Source organism: Fringilla coelebs (genome assembly GCF_963513975.1).
Source record: "Fringilla coelebs genome assembly, chromosome: 31".
Taxonomy (NCBI): domain Eukaryota; kingdom Metazoa; phylum Chordata; class Aves; order Passeriformes; family Fringillidae; genus Fringilla; species Fringilla coelebs.
In genome coordinates this window covers 151,518-166,717 of record NC_140057.1, presented here as the reverse complement: position 1 = coordinate 166,717, position 15,200 = coordinate 151,518, and the positions used below count along the sequence as shown (strand labels likewise).

Sequence of the window (15,200 nt, the reverse complement as noted above, 5' to 3'; positions counted from 1 at the left end):
CACCTTGGCCACACAAGGGGACATGATGGGGGGGGTCACAGGTGTGTGGGGCCAGCCCAGGTGAGGCCAGGTGAGATGGAGGGGTCACCTTGGTCACACGGGGGGGGTGACAGGTGGGTGGGGCCAGCCCAGGTGAGGCCAGGTGACACCTCAGCCCCAGAAACAGACCCGGGGGGGGTGTGGGCGGGGCGGGGCAGGTGCGCTCACCTGTTGAGGTCGCGCACGAGGTAGGGCTGCAGGTCGGCCGAGGGCCCGCGCAGCACCAGCCCCTTGGGCGGCAGCCGCTCGCCCTGGCTGGGCTGGCGCTGCAGGTGAGGGTTGCGCAGCGCCACGCTGATGTCGGTCAGCAGCCGCGGCAGCGGGCCCAGCTTCAGCAGCGCCTCCTGCGGGCAGGTGAGCACACCTGAGCACACCTGGGGGCACCTGGGGGCACCTGAGTGTACCTAGGAACACCTGAGTGCACCTGAGAGCACCTGAGTGCACCTGAGCGCACCTGGGGGCACCTGGAACCTCATCTAGGGGAACCCCAATCACTCTGACAGCGCCCAGCTTCAGCAGCGCCTCCTGCGGGCAGGTGAGCACACCTGAGCACACCTGGGGGCACCTGGGGGCACCTGAGCGCACCTGGGGGCACCTGGGGGCACCTGGGACCTGATCTAGGGTAACCCCAATTGCTCTGACAGCGCCCAGCTTCAGCAGCGCCTCCTGCGGGCAGGTGAGCACACCTGAGCACACCTGGGGGCACCTGAGCACACCTGAGCGCACCTGAGCGCACCTGGGGGCACCTGAGCACAGCTGGGACCTGATCTGGGGTACCCCAATAACTGCAATGGGACCCAGCTTCAGCAGCGCCTCCTGCGGGCAGGTGAGCACACCTGAGCACACCTGAGCACACCTGAGCACACCTGGGACCTTATCTAGGGGAACCCCAATGACTGCAACAGGGCCCAGCTTCAGCAGTGCCTTCTGCAGGCAGGTGAACACACCTGAGCACACCTGGGGGCACCTGAGCACACCTGAGCACACCTGGGGCCTCATCCAGGGGAACCCCAATGACTGCAATGGGGCCCAGTCTCAGCAGTGCCTCTGCGGGCAGGTGAACACACCTGAGCACACCTGGGGGCACCTGGGGGCACCTGAGCACACCTGAGTGCACCTGAGCACACCTGAGTGTACCTGGGAGCACCTGAGAGCAGCTGGGACCTTATCTAGGGGAACCGCAATGACTGCAACGGGGCCCAGCTTGAGCAGCGCCTCCTGCGGGCAGCGGAGCACACCTGAGAGCACCTGAGCACAGCTGGGATCTGATCTAGGGGAACCCCAATGAATACAACAGGGCCCAGCCTCAGCAGCGCCTTCTGCGGGCAGGTGAGCACACCTGGGGGCACCTGAGCACACCTGAGCACACCTGGGGGCACCTGAGCGCACCTGAGCACACCTGAGCGCACCTGAGTGTACCTGAGTGCACCTGAGCACACATGGGGGCACCTGAGTGCACCTGGGAACACCTGAGAGCACCTGAGCGCACCTGAGCACACCTGGGACCTCATCCAGGGGAACCCCAATGACTGCAATAGGGCTGAGCTTCAGCAGTGCCTCCTGCGGGCAGGTGAGCACACCTGAGCGCACATGGGGGCACCTGGGACCTTATTATCTAGGAGTACCCTAATGACTATAACAGGGCCCAGCTTCAGCAGTGCCTTCTGCGGGCAGGTGAGCACACCTGAGCACACCTGAGCACACCTGAGCACACCTGGGACCTTATCTAGGGGAACCGCAATGACTGCAACAGGGCCCAGCCTCAGCAGTGCCTCCTGCGGGCAGGTGAGCACACCTGAGCACACCTGGGGGCACCTGAGAGCAGCTGAGAGCACCTGAGCAAATCTGAGCACACCTGAGTGCACCTGAGCACACCTGGGACCTCATCCAGGGGAACCCCAATGACTGGAATGGGGCCCAGCTTCAGCAGCGCCTCCTGTGGGCAGGTGAGCACACCTGAGGGCACCTGGGAGCACCTGAGTGCACCTGGGAATACCTGAGAGCAGCTGAGTGCACCTGAGCAAACCTGAGCACACCTGAGTGCACCTGAGAGCACCTGGGACCTCATCCAGGGTAACCCCATTGATTTCCCAATGCCTACATTGGGGCCCAGCTTCAGCAGCGCTTCCTGCGGGCAGGTGAGCACACCTGAGCACACCTGAGCACACCTGAGTGCACCTGAGCACACCTGAGCGCACGTGGGACCTCATCCAGGGGAACCCCAATGACTGCAATGGGGCCCAGCTTCAGCGGGGGGGCACACAGCACACCTGGGCACACCTGGGCACACCTGGGCACACCTGGAGAGCTCACCTGGGGAGCTCACCTGGGCAGGTGGGACCCCTGGGACCTCACCTGGGGGAACCCCCAGGAAGCTCAAATGGTGGGAGCTCACCTGGGCGGGGGGGGGACACCTGCGGAGGCTGGAGGGGCTCACCCTGCCCATGGCCACCCCCACGTGAGGCTGTCACTGCACAGGTGAGGTTCTCACCACACAGGTGAGGCCGTGGGGGGCTCCCCAGGTGCGCCCAGGTGCGGTACCTTGCTGAGCTGGCTCAGGACCTCCCAGAGCAGTGTGTGCACCATGTCCCTCCCCATGGCCACCCCCCAGGTGAGGCTGTGGCCGCACAGGTGAGGCCGTGGCCGCACAGGTGAGGCCGTGGGGGGCCCCCCAGGTGCGCCCAGGTGCGGTACCTTGCTGAGCTGGCTCATGACCTCCCAGAGCAGCTCCGGCAGTTTGTTCCTCCCCACTACCAGCCCCCAGGTGAGGCCGTGGCTTCACAGGTGAGGCTGTCCCCACGCAGGTGAGGCTGTCCCCGCACAGGTGAGGCTGTCCCCGCGCAGGTGAGGGCTGCCCAGGTGCGGTACCTTGCTGAGCTGGCTCATGACCTCCCAGAGCAGTGCGTGCACCATGTCCCTCCCCATGGCCACCCCCCAGGTGTCCCCTAGGTGAGGCTGTCCCCGCACAGGTAAGGCTGTCACTGCACAGGTAAGGCTGTCACTGCACAGGTGAGGCTGTCCCCGCACAGGTGAGGGCTGCCCAGGTGCGGTACCTTGCTGAGCTGGCTCATGACCTCCCAGAGCAGCGCATGCACCATGTCCCTCCCCATGGCCACCCCCCAGGTGAGGCTGTCACTGCACAGGTGAGGTTTTCACCGCACAGGTGAGGCTGTGGGGGGCTCCCCAGGTGCGCCCAGGTGCGGTACCTTGCTGAGCTGGCTCAGGACCTCCCAGAGCAGCGCGTACACCATGTCCCTCCCCATGGCCACCCCTCAGGTGAGGCTGTCCCCGCACAGGTAAGGCTGTCACTGCACAGGTGAGGCTGTCCCCGCGCAGGTGAGGGCTGCCCAGGTGCGGTACCTTGCTGAGCTGGCTCATGACCTCCCAGAGCAGCGTGTGCACCATGTCCCTCCCCATTGCCACCCCCCAGGTGAGCCTGTGGCTGCACAGGTGAAGCCGTAGCCGCACAGGTGAGGCCGCGGGGGGCTCCCCAGGTGTGCCCAGGTGCAGTACCTTGCTGAGCTGGCTCAGGACCTCCCAGAGCAGTTCAGGCAGGATGTTCATCCCCATGGCCACCCCCCAGGTGTCCCCCAGGTGAGACTGAACCTGCACAGGTGAGGCTGTCCCCGCACAGGTGAGGCTGTCCCCGCGCAGGTGAGGGCTGCCCAGGAGCGGTACCTTGCTGAGCTGGCTCATGACCTCCCAGAGCAGCGCATGCACCATGTCCCTCCCCATCACCAGCCCCCAGGTGAGGCTGAGCCTGCACAGGTGAAGCCGTAGCCGCACAGGTGAGGCCATGGCGGGCTCCCCAGGTGCGCCCAGGTGCGGTACCTTGCTGAGCTGGCTCATGACCTTCCAGAGCAGCGCGTGCACCATGTCCCTCCCCATGGCCACCCCCAGGTGAGACTGAACCTGCACAGGTGAGGCTGTCCCCGCACAGGTGAGGCTGTCCCTGCACAGGTGAGGCTGTCCCCGCACAGGTGAGGGCTGCCCAGGTGCGGTACCTTGCTGAGCTGGCTCATGACCTCCCAGAGCAGCTCAGGCAGTTTGTCCATCCCCATGGCCACCCCTCAGGTGAGCCTGTGGCTGCACAGGTGAAGCCGTGGTCGCACAGGTGAGGCCGCGGGGGGCTCCCCAGGTGCGCCCAGGTGCGGTACCTTGCTGAGCTGGCTCATGACCTCCCAGAGCAGCGCGTGCAGCGTGGACAGCTCGCGGCCCAGGTCGATGTAGCCCTCGAAGCTGGTGCTGTTGGTCAGCGTGTCCAGGTTGGAGATCTCGTACAGGAACTGCTGCATGCTGGCCCACTCCAGCTCCAGGAACTCGTTCATGAACGCCATGTACTCCTCCTTGCTCCCGAACCTGCCGCAGGTGAGCCCAGGTGAGGGCGGGGCCGGCAGGGGGCGGGGAAACCCAGCAGGTGAGGGTGGGGTTAGCAGGTGGGCAGGGACACCCAACAGGTGAGGGTAGGGCTGGCAGGTGGGCGGGGACACCCAACAGGTGAGGGTGGGGCCAGCAGGTGGGCAGGGACACCCAGCAGGTGAGGGTAGGGTGGCAGGTGGGCAGGGACACCCAACAGGTGAGGGCAGGGCCGGCAGGTGGGCGGGGACACCCAACAGGTGAGGGCGGGGCTGGCAGTGGGCGGGGAAACCCAGCAGGTGAGGGTGGGGCCAGCAGGTGGGCAGGGACACCCAACAGGTGAGGGCGGGGCTGGCAGTGGGTGGGGACACCCAACAGGTGAGGGTGGGGCCGGCAGGGGGGCGGGGACAGTCCTGGCAGGTGACAGTAGGGCTGGCAGGTGGGCAGGGATGCCCAACAGGTGAGGGCGGGGCCGGCAGGGCAGCAGGGACACCCATCAGGTGAGGGCGGGGCTGGCAGGTGGGCAGGGACACCCAGCAGGTGAGGGTGGGGCTGGCAGGTGGGCAGGGACACCCAACAGGTGAGGGCGGGGCTGGCAGGTGGGTGGGGACACCCAGCAGGTGAGGGCAGGGCTGGCAGGTGGGTGGGGACACCCAATAGGTGAGGGTGGGGCCGACAGGTGGGCAGGGACACCCAACAGGTGAGGGTGGGGCCAGCAGGTGGGCGGGGACACCCAGCAGGTGAGGGTGGGGCCAGCAGGTGGGCGGGGACACTCCCTGGAGGTGAGGGCGGGACTGGCAGGTGGGCGGAGACACCTTCTGACAGGTGAGGGTGGGGCCGGCAGGGGGGCGGGGGCACCCAGCAGGTAAGGGTGGGGCCGGCAGGGGCATGGGGACAGTCCTGGCAGGTGACAGTAGGGTCAGCAGGTGGGCAGGGACACCCAACAGGTGAGGGTGGGGCTGGCAGGTGGGCAGGGACACCCAACAGGTGAGGGGGGGGCTGGCAGGTGGGTGGGGACACCCAACAGGTGAGGGTGGGGCCAACAGGTGGGCAGGGACACCCAACAGGTGAGGGTGGGGCTGGCAGGTGGGCGGCAACACCCAGCAGGTGAGGGTGGGGCCAACAGGTGGGCAGGGATGCCTTCTGACAGGTGAGGGTGGGGCCGGCAGGTGGGTGGGAAACCTGACAGGTGAACGTAGGGCTGGCAGGTGGTCTGGGACACCCCCAGCAGGTGAGGGCAGGGCCCACAGGTGGATGGCTACATTTGCGGCAGATGAGAGTGGGGCTGGAAGGTGGGTGGGAACATCCCCAGCAGGTAAGGGCGGGGCCAGCAAGTGGGACCTGGCAGCTGAGGGCGAGGGTGACAGGTGGGCAGGGAAACCCCCAACAGGTGGGGGTGGGGCCACCAGATGGGCAGGAACACCTCCTGACAGGTGAGGCCAGCAAGTGGGTGAGAACGTCTCCAGCAGGTGAGAGTGGGGTTGGCAGGTGGGCAGGGACACCCAACAGGTGAAGGAGGGGCCAGCAGGTGAGCAGGAACACCCCCAGCAAGTGAGGGTAGGTCACACAGGTGGGCCCCAGCAGGTGAGGGTGGGGACAGCGGGTGGGTTAGAACACCCCCAGCAGGTGAGGGTGGGGGAGCCAGGTGGGTGGGAACACCTCTGGGCAGGTGAGGGTGGGGCCAGCAGGTGGGTGGGGACACCTCATGACAGGTGAGACTGGGGCGGGCAGGTGGGCGGGGACACCTCATGACAGGTGAGACCAGGGCTGGCAAGTGGGCGGAGACACCCCCAGCAGGTGAGAGTGGAGCTGGAGGTGGGTGGGAACATCCCCGCAGGTGAGGGTGGCCCTGGCAGGGGGGTGGGAGTACCCCTGGCAGGTGAGGGCAGGGCAGCCAGGTGGGCAGGGACACCCCCAGCGGGTGAGGGCGGGGCCAGCAGGTGGGCACTGGCAGGTGAAGGGTGTCCCCAGTGTGTGTGTGGGGGGGGGGGTGGCAGGCGGCAGGTGAGGGGTGGGGATGGGTGGGAAGGGAGGTTGTCCATCATCCATCGTTATCTGTTGTCATCCATGGTCACCCATCGTCATTGTCATCCATGGTCACCCATCGTCATCATCATCATCATCATCAACCGTCATCATCATCAACCATCATCCATCATCAACCATCATCATCATCCTTCATCCATTGTCACCCGTCGTCATCATCATCGTCATCATCAACCGTCATCATCATCAACCATCATCCATCATCCTTCATCCATTGTCACCCGTCGTCATCATCATCATCATCCTCAACCATCATCCATCCATCCTCATCATCATCCTCCATCCATTGTCATCGTCCATCATCATCCATCATCATCATCATCAACCATCAACCATCATCAACCATCATCCATCATCCATCATCCATTGCCATCATCCATCCATCATCATCATCATCCTCCATCCATTGTCATCCTCCATCATCATCCATCATCCATCAGCAACCATTATCCATCTATCATTATCTGTTGTCATCCATTGTCACCCATCATCATCATCATCATCAACCGTCATCCATCCATCATCATCATCATCCTTCATCCGTTTTCATCATCCATCCATCCCTCCATCATCAACCATCATCCATCCATCATCATCATCCTTCATCCATTGTTATCAGCCATCATCATCATCAACCATCAATCATCATCCTTCATCCATTGTCATCACCCATCCATCCATCATCATTCATCCATTGTCATCCTCCATATTCATCCATCATCCATCATCAACCATCATCCATCCATCATCATCATCATCCTTCATCCATTGTCACCTGTCGTCATCATCATCCTCATCAACCATCATCATCATCCATCCATCATCATCATCATCCTCTATCCATTATCACCCATCATCATCATCAACCATCGTCCATCCATCATCATCATCATCATCCTTCCTCCATTGTCATTCTCCATCATCAACCATCATCCATCCATCATCCCCATCATCCTTCTTCCATTGTCATCATCCATCTATCCATCATCCATCCATCATTCTCATCATCCTTCATCCATTGTCATCCTCCATCATCATCCTTCATCCACTGTCATCATCCTCATCCATCATCCATCTACGATCACCTCTCATCCATCTATCCATGCATCCATCATCATCCTACGTCCATTGTCATCATTGATCATCATTGATCATCATTGATCATCATCCATCTTCCATCATCATCCATTGTCATCCTTCATCCATTGTCATCCTCCATCATCATCCATCCATCATCAACCATCCTCCATCCATCATCATCCTCCATCCATCATCATCCTTCATCCATTGTCATCATTGATCATCATCCATCCTCCATCATCATCTATTGTCATCCTTCATCCATCACCATCCTTCATCCGTTGACATCATCATCATGATCCATTATCCATCATCATCTGTTGTCATCCATTGTCACCATCATCCTCATCCATCATCCATCCATGATCACCTGTCATCCATCCATCATCATCCTTCATCCATTGTCATCATTGATCATCATTGATCATCATCCATCTTCCATCATCATCCATTGTCATCCTTCATCCATCATCATCCTTCATCCGTTGACATCATCATCATCATCATCCATCATCCATCCATCATCATCCTTCATCCACTATCATCATCATCATCATCATCATCCATCCATCATCATCCTTCATCCATTGTCATCTTCCATTATCATCCATCATCATCTGTCATCCATCATCATCTGTAATCCATTGTCATCATCATCATCCTTCATCCATTGTCATCATCCATCATGCATCCATCATCCCCTGTCATCCATCATCTGTCGTCATCTCTCATCCATCATCATCCATTGTCACCATCAACAATCCATCCGTCATCATCTGTCATCCATCATCATCTGTCATCCATCATGACCCATCATCCATCATCCATCATCATCATCAACCACTGTTATCATCCATCATCATCATCCATCATCGATCCATCCATCATCCATCATTTCATGTCATCCATCATCTGTCATCAGCCATCATCCATCCTCACCTCCCATCCCTCAGCCATTGTCATCCATCATCATCATCAACCACTGTTATCACCCATCATCATCATCCATCATCGATCCATCCATCATCCATCATTTCATGTCATCCATCATCTGTCATCAGCCATCATCCATCCTCACCTCCCATCCCTCAGCCATTGTCATCCATCATCATCATCAACCACTGTTATCACCCATCATCATCCATCATCCATCATCATCTGTCATCCATCATTCACCATCCATCATCACAACCACTGTTATCATCCATCATCCATCCATCCATCCATCCATCCATCCATCATCCATGATCACCTGTCATCCATAGTGATCTGTCATCCATTGTCATCATCGTCATCATCATCCATTGTCACCATCCACCATCCATCCATCATCACCTGTCATCCATCATCCATCATCCATCATCAGCCATCATCCATCATCATCTGTCATCCATGGTTATCTATCATCCATTGTCATCATTGTCATCATCATCAATTGTCATCATCCATCCATCCTCATCCATCCATCCATCATCCATCAGCCATCATCATCAACCACTGTTATCATCCGTCATCATCCATCATCCGTCATCCATCATCACCTGTCATCTATCATCCATCATCATCCATCATCATCATCAAGCACTGTTATCATCCATCATCATCCATCATCCGTCATCCATCATCACCTGTCATCTATCATCCATCGTTATCCATCATCCACCTCCCATCATCATCATCAAGCACTGTTATCACCCCTCATCATCCATCCGTCCATCATCATCCTTCATCCATTGTCATCATCATCATCATCCATTGTCACCATCCATCATGCATCCATCGTCACCTGTCATCCATCATGACCCACCATCCAACATCCATCATCATCATCAACCACTGTTATCATCCATCATCATCCATCATCCGTCATCCATCATCACCTGTCATCCATCATCCATTGTCAGCCCTCATCCATCATCATCCACCTTCCATCATCATCATCTCTCATCCATCATCCATCATCATCATCAACCACTGTTATCACCCATCATCATCCATCCATCCATCGTCATCCTTCATCCATTGTCATCATCATCACCACCATCCATAGTCACCATCCATCATGCATCCATCATCACCTGTCATCCATCATGACCCATCATCCATCTTCCATCCATCATCACCTGTCATCCATCATGACCCACCAGCCATCACCATCATCATCATCATCATCAACGACTGTTATCATCCATCATGACCCATCATCATCATCCATCACCACCTGTCATCCATCATCCATGGTCAGCCATCATCCATCATCATCCACCTTCCATCATCATCTGTGATCCAGCATGACCCACCATCCATCATCCTCATCATCATCAACCACTGTTATCATCCACCATGACCCACCATCCATCATCCATCATCATCATCAACCACTGTTATCATCCATGATACATTGTCCATCACCACCTGTCATCCATCATCCATGGTCAGCCATCATCCATCATCATCCACCTTCCTTCATCATCTGTGATCCACCATGACCCACCACCCATCATCATCATCATCAACCACTGTTATCATCCACCATGACCCACCATCCATCATCATCATCATCATCATCATCATCATCATCATCATCATCATCATCAACGACTGTTATCACCCATCCATCGGTCCACACCCGTCCATCTCCACCCATCCCCCCCCATCCATCTCCACCCCTCCCCCCTCTCCCCGGTCCCTCCCGCCGCCGCCGCCCTCACTTGGTGAAGTTGGCCAAGTTCTGGATGACCTTGGCGATGAGGGTCAGCGTCCGCGCCGTCTGCTCGTCGGGGTACTCCTGCATGAGGCCGAAGAGGCTGGGGGACATCACGGCGGGGCACAGGAAGCGCAGGAAGAGCGAGGCGCTGATCAGGCGGTCGGCGATGTCCTCGCGCCCGCGCTCGGCGCAGCGCAGCCGCCACGAGGCGAACACCTCCTTCAGTTCCCGCGGGAACACGCTGCACACGGCGTCACACGGCGTCACACGGCGTCACCCGGTGTCACCCGGACCCTGGGACGTCCCCGCTGTCCCCGCCGCGTCCCCGCACTCACCAGTGGGAGTTGACCACCTTGCAGAGCGCCAGCTCGCAGCACATGCGCAGGTTGGCCTGGTGGTCGGCCAGCGTGGAGGCCGAGCACTTCATGGGGTCCACCTCGCAGTTCTCCTCCGACTCGTAGAGCGCGCGGATGAACTCGCCTGCGGCACGGCGCGGGCAGGGGGACAGCGGGGGGACAGCGAGGGGACAGCGAGGGGACAGCGAGGGGACAGCGAGGGGACAGCGAGGGGACAGCGAGGGGCGGGGGGAGAAGGGAGGGGACTGTGTCAGGGAGGGGAGAAGGGACCACCCAAAGATCTCGTGATGGTGGGGATGGAACATGGCCATGAGTGGGGACCACCCAAAGATCTTGTGATGGTGGGGATGGAACATGGCGATGAGTGGAGACCATCCAATGATCTAATGGCCATGAGTGGGGACCGCCCAATGAACTCATGATGGTGGTGATGGAACATGGCTGTGAGTGGGGACCATCCAATGACCTAATGGCCATGAGTGGGGACCACCCAACCATGTCATGGATATGTGAAGGACCACCCAAAGATCTTGTGATGGTGGCAATGGAACATGGCCGTGAGTAGGGACCATCCAATCATGTCATGGCCATGAAATGGGACCACCCAATGGTCTTGTGATGGTGGGGATGGAACATGGCCGTGAGTGGGGACCACCCAATGAACTCATGATGGTGGTGATAGAACATGGCCATGAGTGGGGACCATCCAATGACCTAATGGCCATCAGTGGGGACCACCCAAAGATCTCATGATGGTGGTGATGGAACATGGCCATGAGTGGGGAACACCCAACAATCTCATGATGGTGGGGATGGAACACGGCTGTGAGTGGGGACCATCCAATGAACTCATGATGGTGGGGATGGAACATGACCTTGAGTGGAGACCACCCAAAAATCTCATGATGGTGGGGATGGAACATGGCCGTGAGTAGGGACCACCCAGTGACCTAGTGGCTGTGAGTGGGGACCACCCAATGGTCTCATGATGGTGGGGATAGAACATGGGCATAAGTTAGGAACACCCAATGATCTTGTGATGGTGGGGATGGAACATGGCCGTGAGTGGGGACCACCCAATGAACTCATGATGGTGGGGATGGAACATGGCCATGAGTGGGGCCACCCAATGATCTCGTGATGGTGGGGATGGAACATGACCTTGAGTGGAGGCCATCCAATGACCTAATGGCCACGAGTGGAGACCCACCCAATGACCTAATAGCCATGAGTGGGGACCACCCAACCATGTCATGATGTGAGAAGGACCACCCAGAGATCTCATGAAGGTGGTGATGGAACATGGCCATGAGTGAGGAACACCCAAAGATCTCATGATGGTGGTGATGGAACATGGCCACAAGTGAGGAACACCCAAAAATCTCATGATGGTAGCGATGGAACATGGCCATGAGTGGGGACTACCCAATGAACTCATGATGGTGGGGATGGAACATGGCCGTGAGTGGAGACCATCCAATGGCCTAATGGCCGTGTGTGGAGACCCACCCAATGATCTAATGGCCATGAGTGGGGACCACCCAACCATGTCATGGATATGAGGACCACCCAAAGATCTTGTGATGGTGGCAATGGAACACCATCGTCGTGAGTGGGGACCACCCGACCATGTCATGGCCATGAAATGGGACCACCCAATGATCTCGTGATGGTGGGGATGGAACATGGCCGTGAGTGGGGACCACCCAGTGACCTAATGGCCATGATTGAGGAACACTTAAAGATCTCATGATGGTGGTGATAGAACATGGCCATGAGTGGAGACCCACCCAATGAATTCATGATGGTGGGGATGGAATATGGCCATGAGTGAGGAACACCCAATGATCTTGTGATGGTGGTGATGGAACATGGCCATGAGTGAGGAACACCCAACAATTTCATAATGGTGAAGATGGAACATGGCCGTGAGTGGGGACCACCCAAAGATCTCATGATGGTGGGGATGGAACATGGCCGTGAGTGGGGACCACCCAGTGACCTAATGGCCATGAGTGGGGACCGCCCAATGAACTCATGATGGTGGTGATGGAACATGGCTGTGAGTGGGGACCATCCAATGACCTAATGGCCACGAGTGGAGACCCACCCCGTGATCTAATGGCCATGAGTGGGGACCACCCAATGGTCTCATGATGGTAGTGATGGAACATGGCCGTGAGTGAGGAACACCCAACAATCTCATGATGGTGGGGATGGAACATGGCCATGAGTGGGGACCATCCAATGACCTAATGGCCATGAGTGGGGACCACCCAATGGTCTCATGATGGTGGGGATGGAACATGGGCATAAGTTAGGAACACCCAATGATCTTGTGAGGGTGGTGATGGAACATGACCTTGAGTGGGGACCATCCAATGACCTAATGGCTGCGAGTGGAGAACCACCCAATAATCTAATGGCCATGAGTGGGGACCACCCAACCATGTCATGGATATGAGAAGGACCACCCAAAGATCTCGTGATGGTGGGGATGGAACATGGCCATGAGTGAGGAACACCCAACAATCTCATGATGGTGGCGATGGAACATGGCCATGAGTGAGGAACACCCAAAGATCTCATGATGGTGGCGATGGAACATGGCCATGAGTGGGGACTACCCAATGAACTCATGATGGTGGGGATGGAACATGGCCATGAGTGACAAACACCCAACAATCTCGTGATGGTGGGCATGGAACACGGCTGTGAGTGGGGACCATCCAATGAACTCATGATGGTGGGGATGGAACATGGCCGTGAGTGGGGACCACCCAATGGTCTTGTGATGGTGGGGATGGAACATGGCCGTGAGTGGGGATCACCCAACCATGTCATGGATGTGAGAAAGGATCACCTAAAGATCTCATGATGGTGGTGATGGAACATGGCCATGAATGGGGATCACCCAACCATGTCATACATGTGAGAAGGGACCACCCAAATACCTCATGAAGGTGGTGATGGAACATGACCTTGAGTGGGGACCACCCAATCGTGTCATGGGCATGAAAAGGGACCACCCAAAGATCTCATGATGGTGGGGATGGAACATGGCCATGAGTGGGGACCATCCAATGACCTAATGGCCACGAGTGGAGACCCACCCCATAATCTAATGGCCATGAGTGGGGACCACCCAATGGTCTCATGATGGTAGTGATGGAACATGGCCATGAGTGAGGAACACCCAACAATCTCATGATGGTGGGGATGGAACATGGCCATGAGTGGGGACCATCCAATGACCTAATGGCCATGAGTGGGGACCACCCAATGGTCTCATGATGGTGGGGATAGAACATGGGCATAAGTTAGGAACACCCAATGATCTTGTGATGGTGGTGATGGAACATGACCTTGAGCGGAGACCATCCAATGACCTAATGGCCATGAGTGGAGACCCACCCAAAGATCTAATGGCCATGAGTGGGGACCACCCAACCATGTCATGGATATGAGGACCACCCAAAGATCTCGTGATGGTGGCGATGGAACACCATCGCCATGAGTGGGGACCACCCGACCATGTCAAGGCCATGAAATGGGACCACCCAATGATCTTGGATTGGTGGGGATGGAACATGGCCGTGAGTGGAGACCATCCAATGACCTAATGGCCATGAGTGGGGACCACCCAAAGATCTCATGATGGTGGTGATAGAACATGGCCGTGAGTGGGGACCACCCAATGGTCTCATGATGGTGGGGATGGAACATGGCTGTGAGTGAGGAACACCCAAAGATCTTGTGATGGTGGGGATGGAACATGACCTTGAGTGGGGACCACCCAAAGATCTCATGGCCATGAGTGGGGACCACCCAAAGATCTCATGATGTTGGGGATGGAACATGGCCATGAGTGAGGAACACCCAATGAACTCATGATGGTGGGGATGGAACATGGGCATAAGTTAGGAACACCCAATGATCTTGTGATGGTGGTGATGGAACATGACCTTGAGTGGGGACCATCCAATGGCCTAATGGCCGTGAGTGGAGAACCACCCAATGACCTAATGGCCATGAGTGGGGACCACCCAACCATGGCATGGATATGAGAAGGACCACCCAAAGATCTCGTGATGGTGGTGATGGAACATGGCCGTGAGTGGGGACCACCCAGTGACCAAATGGCCATCAGTGGAGACCACCCAATGGTCTCATGATGGTAGCGATGGAACATGGCCATGAGTGGGGACCACCCAATGGTCTTGTGATGGTGGTGATGGAACATGGCCATGAAGGAGAAGCAGCCAAAGATCTCATGATGGTGGCAATGGAATATGACCATGATAAGGGACCACCCAAAGATCTCATGATGGTGGTGATGGAACATGGCGATGAGTGGGGACCACCCAATGGCCTAATGGCCACGAGTGGAGACCCACCCCATGATCTAATGGCCATGAGTGGGGACCACCCAACCCTGTCATGGATATGCGAAGGACCACCCAAAGATCTTGTGATGGTGGGGATGGAACACCATCGCCATGAGTGGGGACCACCCGACCATGTCATGGCCATGAAATGGGACCACTCAATGATCTCGTGATGGTGGGGATGGAACATGGCCATGAGTGGGGACCACCCAATGGTCTTGTGATGGT

At 57.3% G+C, this 15,200-nt stretch overlaps 1 protein-coding gene across 1 annotated transcript in view; it reads right to left on the bottom strand.

The window, feature by feature from the left end:
* Positions 1 to 15,200, bottom strand: part of SYNGAP1 (synaptic Ras GTPase activating protein 1) — a gene marked incomplete at its 5' end in the record, with an annotated part of 53,753 nt that overhangs the window by 27,636 nt on the left and 10,917 nt on the right. The window contains 5 exons of the mRNA XM_084223748.1: positions 208 to 383; positions 2,908 to 2,928; positions 4,218 to 4,398; positions 10,233 to 10,469; positions 10,564 to 10,708. Of these exons, the coding sequence (XP_084079874.1) occupies positions 208 to 383; positions 2,908 to 2,928; positions 4,218 to 4,398; positions 10,233 to 10,469; positions 10,564 to 10,708 (760 nt within the window). The remainder of the gene's footprint in view (positions 1 to 207; positions 384 to 2,907; positions 2,929 to 4,217; positions 4,399 to 10,232; positions 10,470 to 10,563; positions 10,709 to 15,200) is intronic.